The following is a 9,181-nucleotide window of genomic DNA, read 5'->3' on the forward strand; positions in this document are numbered from 1 at the left end:
TGCCCCGTGAGTGAACTGAATTATCAGCCCTGCACTGTGCTTGAAATGAATTGAATTGACATGACTATTTCTCTCTCTTCGGCTGAGGGCGGCAATTAAAGGTTCACCTGATGGACTGGGTGAAAAAGAAGGGAAGAAACAGAGGCAGACAATCAGAGAGGAAATTTGTAAAGGGATTGGATCATTGAAACCAAACCCACTTACAATATTGTAGGTTTGTAGATTAATCCAACGTACACATTTAATACCCTGTTGTTGAATTTGGATAATTCGTACGACCAGTAACATTCACAAGAAAGATTGTGTTTATTTGAATCATGTGCTTGGTGCTTCTAATACTCCAATTGAAATAAACCCAAATCGCTTTGGACAGTATAGCTTGCTTTTAAACTCGGTTTGTGAATGTCCCTGTCTGCAAATTGACTCCTGCATTTCAGTTGCCATTCCTGGCTGCACTTCAAAGAGAATTCCACCACTAAAGCACGTTGGGGTCTCCTAAAAGAGATGCGAGGACATTGTGTAAATGTAAGCGGGATGTTGCTGTACGCACTCGATCTTGGAGGGAATATTCCATTTCCGATGCGCAAACAGGGATAGTGGATAGACGAAGTAGCCGGTGGCGTCCGCGGGCTTGGAATGGACTTTGTCCACTCGGGTTTTCCCTGAAACGGAGACCGAGACGGCGAGAAAGCGAAGGAAAGAGTCGGGGCTCGAGCAGAGGAAAGTGGGAGCTGGTTGGAAACTGGTAGTGAGGGAAATGAGGCGTTAAAGCGGTGAACGAGAGCAGGAAGCAGCACCGATACAGACATGATGTACCTGAGAGAGAGGGAGGGAGGGGTCTGGCGGTGACTGAAACAAGGAATGATCTACGTATCCTACAGAGAGACAGGCAGAGCCTGAGCACAACGGGCTCCCACCTGGAACAGGGAATTCGGTTTGAACCCATTCTTCCAAAGATCCGTTCCGAAGAAAAGGAATCTGTTGTGTGGAGAGCAAATGGTGCAAACACACACTCTGAATCCACTGAATCTGCGGACTTTAGGACCGGGGGAGCCTGGAGCTCAGGACGCGGGAAGGGAAATTGTTTCAATCTTTATATTTTCACAAAAGTAATTTCTGTTCCGTTGACGGACGCGGTTAACGCATTAAAATGAACGGATCGACAGACAGACAGCTCCGATTTCAGTTGCTGTTTATTTCATTCTTCCCACATTTACATTCCCCCTGGTTTTATTTCCACGCTCACTGAGGTTTCACGACGCGGAATTTGGGGATTAAATGTGATCCGTTCAGCGTCGACCTGTTGTCCACCGGGTTTCTGCCCCTGAGCCCTGCTCCTGACACCGGTCCCGGGACCCGACCCTTTTACACACCCGGAGCGGTACCGGAGCAGATTCTCAGCCAGTTTTCATCCCAAGTCCAGAAGAAAGGATAAAGTTTCTCCGTGAATTTATTCCCAGTGAAGGTGTGGACAAGGGACTTGGTGTCCGCGTCGTAAAATGTAACTGTCCCGGACTCGTAACTGAGATAAATTCCCACCCTCCCGGGGATGGGACGGGCAGGAAGAGGGGATAGAGGGGAGGTGAATGCATCAAATTCATCACACCCCCAACGCCCGATGCCCCAGACTCCAGCCTCCGGGGTCAGTGGGACCCATTCCTTCCTCTCCACAGACTCTGCGGCGACCCCCAGACTCCAGCCCCGACTCCCCGCCACCTCCACCTCCCAGTAATGTCTCCCCGATGTGAATTCCTCCGATCCCAGCACACACGTCCATTCTGTAAACCTCTTCCTGGTGTCAGGGAGACTCCTCCCGGTCCCAGTACATCTCACCCTTTTCCGATCCTCAGACACCTCGAGCCACGGATGCGCTGTTTCCACATCCAGGGTGACGGAGACTGGGGGGAGAAGCAGAGAATCAGAGAGTCCCCGGGGGTCGGTGAAATAATAAAAAAGTTCTAAATGTTTAAAAAATCGCGAGATCAGCTGGTTTAACATAGAAACATAGAAAATAGGTGCAGGAGTAGGCCATTCGGCCCTTCGAGCCTGCACCGCCATTCAATATGATCATGGCTGATCATCCACTCTGTATCCTGTACCTGCATTCTCTCCATACCCCCTGATCCCTTTAACCACAAGGGCCACATCTAACTCCCTCTTAAATATAGCCAATGAACTGGCCTCAACTACCTTCTGTGGCAGAGAATTCCAGAGATTCACCACTCTCTGTGTGAAAAATGTTTTTCTCATCTCAGTCCTAAAATATTTCCCCCTTATCCTTAAACTGTGACCCCTTGTTCTGGACTTCCCCAACATCGGGAACAATCTTCCTGCATCTAGCCTGTCCAACCCCTTAAGAGTTTCTATAAGATCCCCCCTCAATCTTCTAAATTCTAGATTTAACACAAGAGGATGGAGTTTTAAAGTGGATCTGAGTGGTGAGTTTTCTTCACACACAGATAGTGGTTGATATTTGGAATATTTTGCCAGAGGAGGTGGTGGAATCAGATGTAATCACTACATCTAAGAGACATTGCAATTTAACAAACGAGGTGTAGAATAATACGGTTCTAATGTGGGCAAATGGGATTTGTGCGGATGGGAAAAAAGGTGAACATGGACGCGATGGGCCGAAGGGCCTGACTCTGTAATGTACAACCATGGCTATCTGGCTCCAAGAGCACTGAATGACCAATTATCCACAGCCACTGGTGCAGGGAATTCCAAAGGTTGCCCAGTCTCTACGTGCTGTAATGTTTCCTTGTCTCTGTCCTAAATGGTCCAGCCCACATTCTGAGAGGGTGCCCGCTGGCTCCAGATCCCTCAGACAGGGGAAACATCCTCCCTGCATCCAGCCCACTGAGCCCTGTAAGGACTTTCTGTGTTTCACTGAGCTCCGCTAATACACCTGAACTCTCGAGTACACAGGCCTAGTCTACGCAATTTCACCCAGCACAGCAAACTCATTCTCTCAGGAACAAGGATTTGCTCAAGTGCAAACAAACTTCGCTCTCTGTCTCTGTGATGCTTCACCCAGAGCCATTAATAACATTAATCTTCACATATAAGTATTGCATAAAGATGTCTTAAAAAGGAACAATGGAAATAGTATTAGTTTTACCTCGTTTGATGATATCAGATGTTTCTCTCAATGCCATGTTGTAGAAAAAGGTGCGATCAAACTTTTCAATGGGCAACGCGCCATCTACCACCAACATTGTTTTGGTTTCATCAATAACCCTGCAAATATTTAACAACTGGTTATAAACTGAGCATTAACTGTTTTTTTTAGCTGTACTATAAAAACAAACTTTGTTTCAGTCAAAAGCATATCCTACCTCCTCTCGTGACCAGCTTCCTCCTGAAATAAATAAAACACAAATCTCAATAGACTGAGATGGATCGTCATGATCCCGACGGCGGGTATTTCACCAAATTGCTACAAAAAACCCCTCTGATAATTCCCATTTCCCAACTCTTTGCCGCTGTCACCCAGACAGAAAGTGGATATTGTTATAGAGACATCGAATAAGGGGGAAAGCATTAGGAATGTCGATGAAAATAACTGCGAGTACGCAACTTACGAGTAAGACCGGGCATTTTATCTGGAGAAGAGAGGAGACAAAATGGAGATACAAGGGAAAGAGAGTATAAGAAAAGTTAAGACACCAGAATTAACGGGGCAGAACGCTCAGGAATGGCTAGGAGAGTAGATCCAAGTGAAATGGGAATCTATGTGAAAGGTGCGGGGAGTAATGGATTAAAAGTATTATATATGAAAGAACAAAGTATAAGAAATAAAGTGGATGAGCTTGAGGCTCAGTTAGAAATTGACAAGTATGATGTTGTAGAAACATAGACATAGAAAATAGGTGCAGGAGTAGGCCATTCGGCCCTTCGAGCCTGCACCGCCATTCAATATGATCATGGCTGATCATCCAACTCAGTATCCTGCACCTGCCTTCTCTCCATTCCCCCTGATCCCGTTAGCCACAAGGACCACATCTAACTCCCTCTTAAATATAGCCAATGAACTGGCCTCAACTACCTTCTGCGGGAGAGAATTCCAGAGATTCACCACTCTATGTGTGAAAAAAGTTTTCCTCATCTCGGTCCTAAAAGATTTCCCCCTTATCCTTAAACTGTGACCCCTTGTTCTGGACTTCCCCAACATCGGGAACAATCTTCCTGCATCTAGCCTGTCCAACCCCTTAAGAATTTTGTAAGTTTCTATAAGATCCCCCCTCAATCTTCTAAATTCTAGCGAGTACAAGCTGAATTGTGGGAATTATAGAGACATGGCTGCAAGAGGGCCAGGGCTGGGAACTGAATATTCAAGGGTATACGTCCTATCGATAAGACAGACATGTGGGGGAAAGGGGGTGGGGCAGCTCTGTTGGTGAGGAATGAAATTCAGTCCCTGGTGAGAAGTGATATAGAATCAGGAGATGTATAGTCAGTATGGATAGAACTGAGGAACTGTAAAGGTAAAAAGACCTTAATAGGAGTTATCTACAGGCCACCAAACGATAGCCTGGATATAGGGCGCAAGAATTAAAAATCATGGACGTATTGGTGATCATTTTCCAATGTTCTATAGATTCAGGATCAGTTCCTGTGGATTGGAGGGTAGCTAATGTTATCCCACTTTTTAAGAAAGGCGGGAGAGAGAAAACAGGGAATTATAGACCAGTTAGCCTGACATCGGTGGTGGGGAAGATGCTGGAGTCAATTATAAAAGATGAAATAGCGGCACATTTGGATAGCAGTAACAGGATCGGTCCGAGTCAGCATGGATTTACGAAGGGGAAATCATGCTTGACTAATCTTCTGGAATTTTTTGAGGATGTAACTAGGAAAATGGACAAGGGAGAGCCAGTGGGTGTAGTGTACCTGGACTTTCATAAAGTATTTGATAAGGCCCCACATAGGAGATTAGTGGGCAAAATGAGAGCACATGGTATTGGGATTAGGGTACTGCCGAGGATAGTAAATTGGTTGGTAGACAGGAAACAAAGAGTATGGATTAACGGGTCCCTTTCAGAATGGCAGACAGTGACTAGTGGGGTACCGCAAGGCGCGGTGCTGGGACCAGCAGTAACTAGTGGGGTACCGCAGGGCTCAGTGCTGGGACCGCAGCTATTTACAATATACATTAATGATTTTGATGAAGGGATTCAAAGTAACATTAGCAAATTTGCAGATGACATAAAGCTGGGTGACAGTATGAACTGTGAGGAGGATGCTATGAGGATGCAGAGGGACTTGGACAGATTAGGTGTGTGGGCAGATGCATGGCAGGTGCAGTTTAATGAGGATAAATGTGAGGTTATCCACTTAGCTGGCAAAAACAGGAAGCAGATTATCTGAATGGTGTCAAATTGGGAAAAAGTACAAAGAGATCTGGGGGGGGGTCCTTGTTCATCAGTCACTGAAAGTGAGCATACAGGTCCAGCAGGCAGTGAAGAAAGCTAATGGCATGTTTGCCTTCAAATTTGAGTATAGGAGCAAAGAGGTCCTTCTGCAGTTGTACAGAGCCCTAGTGAGACCACACCTGGAATATCGTGTGCAGTTTTGGTCCCCAAATTTGAGGAAGGACATTCTTGCTATTGAGGGAGTGTAGTGTAGGTTCCGAGGTTCACAAGGTTAATTCCGGGGATGACGGGACTGTCATATATTGATAGAATGGAACAGCTGGGCTTGTATAATCTGGAATTTAGAAGGATGAGAGGCGATCTTATTGAAACATAAAAGATTATTAAGTGATTTGACAGGCGAGAGGCAGGAAACATTCCCGATGTTGGGGGAATCCAGAACCAGGGGCCACAGTTCAAGAATAAGGGGTCGGCCATTTAGAACGTAGATGAGGAAAATCTTTTTCACTCAGAGAGTTGTGCATCTATAGAATTATCTGTCTCAGAAGGCAGTGTTGGCCAATTCTCTGGATGCTTTCAAGAGAGAGTTAGATAGAGCTCTTAAAGATAGCGGAGTCAGGGGATATGGGGAGAAGGCAGGAACAGGATACTGATTGTGGTTGATCAGCCATGATCATATTAAATGGCGGTGCTGGCTCGAAGGGCCGAATGAACCACTCCTGCACCTTTTGTCTATTATTGTAAGATGTCAGAGATAATGGGATGGAATATTTTAAGATCAGCGGCGGATTTAAATGGGTGGGGGGTTGGAAATATTATCACTATTTGTGGGGAGACCAAAAATAAAAACTGAAATGTATGATGGCCATTACTAAATTCCACAAGAAATTCAGTAAACAAAACGTGGAACTCACAGGGTGGCCTAAAGATAATATTACAGATAAATGTAAGTTGAAATGGGATAAAAGAGGATTCCTGGGATTTGGGGCATTATTGTCGGATGTGGTGAGTAGATGGAACAGACGGAACATTGACCCAGAACTGAATTACTGGTAAATGCAGCATTTATTTCAGAAATTGAACCCACCATTTTGTGCACTTTTACTTTACCAAAGTGTAGTGTAACCCCTCACCTTAAGAAATATCACTCCATCCTTGTGGTTTGCCTGTTCCCGTAACTTTGAGAGTTCCACCTGAATGGAATTTAAATTCTCTTGTATCTCTTGAAGATTTTTCTCCATTGTTTTTACAATCTTCTCCTCTTCTTCCCGGACACCTCCGAGTAAGCGCTGCTCTTTCTCAGTGAGAATCTGGTGCAGTTCAGCAAACTGGGATGTGATCAGTGACTGAAGGTTGTGTGACTCTTCCTGTCAGATGAAAGATGAGAATCAATATATTATGTCACTCTTTGAGTGCAGAAATATGCCATTCGGCCCAACATGTCCATGCTGGGCTCTGTATGTTTCTACACTATTCCCATTTACATGTATTTAATCCATAGGTTTCATTACCTTGGCAATTCAAGAGCTCGTCTTGATAATTCTGAAATATTTGGTGAAAATGATGTACACTCATATCATTCCCATTTCCCCAGTACAATTCCCTGCAACCTATTCCATTTCATGTGCCCATTAACCCTCAGTGGACAGAACCAGGTCACCAGAACTAGCAGACAGCAGCACCACTTAGAATGACAGACTTCATAGATTCATCCATCTGCGCTATTTCCACTTGTCCACATTTGGCCAAGACAGTTCTCAAACTTTTATCTCCATAAATTTGTTTGAATATCTTTTAAATGTTGTTACGGTATCTGACTCAACTACCTCATCTGGCAACTTGTTCCATGTACCCACTACCAAAGTTGTCCTTCATGTTCGTTTTAAATCTTTTCCCTCTCACCTAAAACCTATAGGGGGGTTGCACGTAAGGTCACTGGGTCATATGGCTAGATGCACGGAGCCGCTCAATCCATCTGGAGGACATCCGTAACTTCCGGTATATGTTATTAATGCAAGAAACGCGTACTTTCCTACCTGTTAAAAACCGCCAAAATGTAGAATTTTTGCGCTGAAAAAAATTGTGGGAGTCGGGGTAAGTGTGAGAGACATGTACCCAACTTCAGAATTCCAAACGTGCAGCGAAATGAAGGTATAGGGAAGCGAGAGCTGAAGGGACAACAGCAGCTAAAGTGCTTGGTACACATTGAAAATATAGGGAATTATCGCGTTTGCTCACTGCAGTTCATCAAGTCAGGCATTATTTGTGTTTTTTCGTGATTCCTTTGGTATCTAAAAATTCTCAGAAGTGATAAATCTGGCTGTAAATTTTTCTTCAAATGCGTTTTCATTTTGTATGTAAAAACCCATTTGAGAACCATGGGCGATTTAAAAAATTTAGAGCCAGATTTATCACTTCTGAAACTTTTTAGATGCCAAAGGAATCAAGAAAAAACACAAATAATGCCTTAGTTGATGAAATGCAGTGAGCAAACGGCCAATGTTCGCCAAGCACTCTGGCTGTTGTTGTCCCTTCAGCGCTCGCTTCTATCTACCGTCATTTCTCCTCACTTTTGGAATTCTGAAGTAGGCTAAATGTCTCTCACGCTTATCCCCATTTCCATAATTATTTACAGCGCAAAAATTGACAATTTCGGCGGGTTTTAACGGGCCAGCTACGCTGGAAACAATGGTAAGTGCCTACCTGCAGTTCATCGCGTGTACTCCATTTGGAGTAGCGTAGCAACAGTACGGGTCATGGGTCGTGACCCGACTGCCGTGAAACCTCCCTATACCCCCATATTCTCGACCCCCCCTACTGAGGGTAAAAGACCTCAGTCCATCCAATTTTATTTCATGATATTATACACCTGCCACAGACCATTTTTCAGACTGCTATGCTCCAGGGAGTAAAATACTTGGCTGCTCAACCTCTCCCAACAGTTCTGGCCCTCGACTACTGAGCTCTATAGAAGTGCCAAATTATTGCACACATCACAGGGATGAAATCTACACAAAAAAGATTAAATCGATAGTACAAAGCCTCACCTGAACTCCAGAAATGCTCTCTTTCTGTTTCTGCTCCATTTTCTGGACCTCTGATTCCTTTTCTGTGAGAGATTCGAAAGAAGATTTCAACTGTTCCTGGGGTTGGGATTTGAGATCAGAGAATAAAAATGTCAGACAATAAAGAAAAGATTAGACAATGATGTGATCAAAAGTGATTTGGTTTTACCTTGTAGAATTCAATTGCTTCTTCTATCAACATTAAGCTGTGAGACTCGTGTTCCCCCGCAGTTGTGCAAATAAAACAGATCAGTTTCTTGTCAGTTTCACAAAACAGCTTCAGTTCTTCCTGATGTTCCTCGCACTGAAGTTTACTTTTCTTCGCTTTGAGATTCAGGCTCAGTGTTCGAGCTTTCTCAGACAGTCTAACCAGGGCCCGATTCACCCTGAGGGTGCGGTTTGCAGATTCCTCTCTACATTCCGGGCAGGAGTTTCTCCCCTCCCTGTCCCAACTCTGTGTGATGCAGGAGCGGCAGAAGTTGTGCCCGCAGTCCAGCGCCACCGGATCGGTGAAGAAATCCTTGCAGATGGGACAAACTACCTCCTCGGTCCAACTCTCGACCTGGCGTTTCGCAGCCATTTTATTATCTCCCGCACTTCCTGGTTCAATGTGTTTTCACTCCACGTGTAGTTGCAGACCCCCTGCAGTACCGCGTGTGTCCACTGCGCTCGCTGCCGTCCCGGGCAATGCATGTTATTTGGCTGCAAGTGTTCAGTGTTCAATGTCCAACCAAAGATCTT

The 9,181-nt window shown here is 44.8% G+C and overlaps 1 protein-coding gene across 1 annotated transcript; it reads right to left on the bottom strand.

Moving 5' to 3' along the window:
• Positions 1 to 3,488: 3,488 nt before the first annotated feature.
• On the bottom strand, positions 3,489 to 8,806 carry LOC116989952 (nuclear factor 7, brain-like). Its single transcript, XM_033047507.1, has 4 exons — positions 8,610 to 8,806; positions 8,423 to 8,518; positions 6,509 to 6,742; positions 3,489 to 3,605 (listed from the first exon to the last, which is right to left on the bottom strand). Exons 1-4 carry the CDS (start codon positions 8,640 to 8,642, stop codon positions 3,489 to 3,491), a joined length of 480 nt encoding a protein of 159 aa, XP_032903398.1. The 5' UTR covers positions 8,643 to 8,806.
• Positions 8,807 to 9,181: the final 375 nt, after the last annotated feature.

The sequence above is a fragment of the Amblyraja radiata genome, chromosome 30, assembly GCF_010909765.2.
Source record: "Amblyraja radiata isolate CabotCenter1 chromosome 30, sAmbRad1.1.pri, whole genome shotgun sequence".
NCBI lineage: Eukaryota > Metazoa > Chordata > Chondrichthyes > Rajiformes > Rajidae > Amblyraja > Amblyraja radiata.

What these genes read in the sequence shown, in the direction of transcription:
- LOC116989952 (XM_033047507.1), bottom strand. Translation starts at nt 8,642, where the DNA reads ATGTTGATAGAAGAAGCAATTGAATTCTACAAG. An exon ending in AAGCAATTGAATTCTACAAG is followed by an intron (nt 8,519 to 8,609) that starts GTAAAACCAAAT and finishes TCCCAACCCCAG; the next exon opens with GAACAGTTGAAATCTTCTTT. An exon ending in ATGGAGTGATATTTCTTAAG is followed by an intron (nt 3,606 to 6,508) that starts GTGAGGGGTTAC and finishes TCTCTTCTCCAG; the next exon opens with ATAAAATGCCCGGTCTTACT.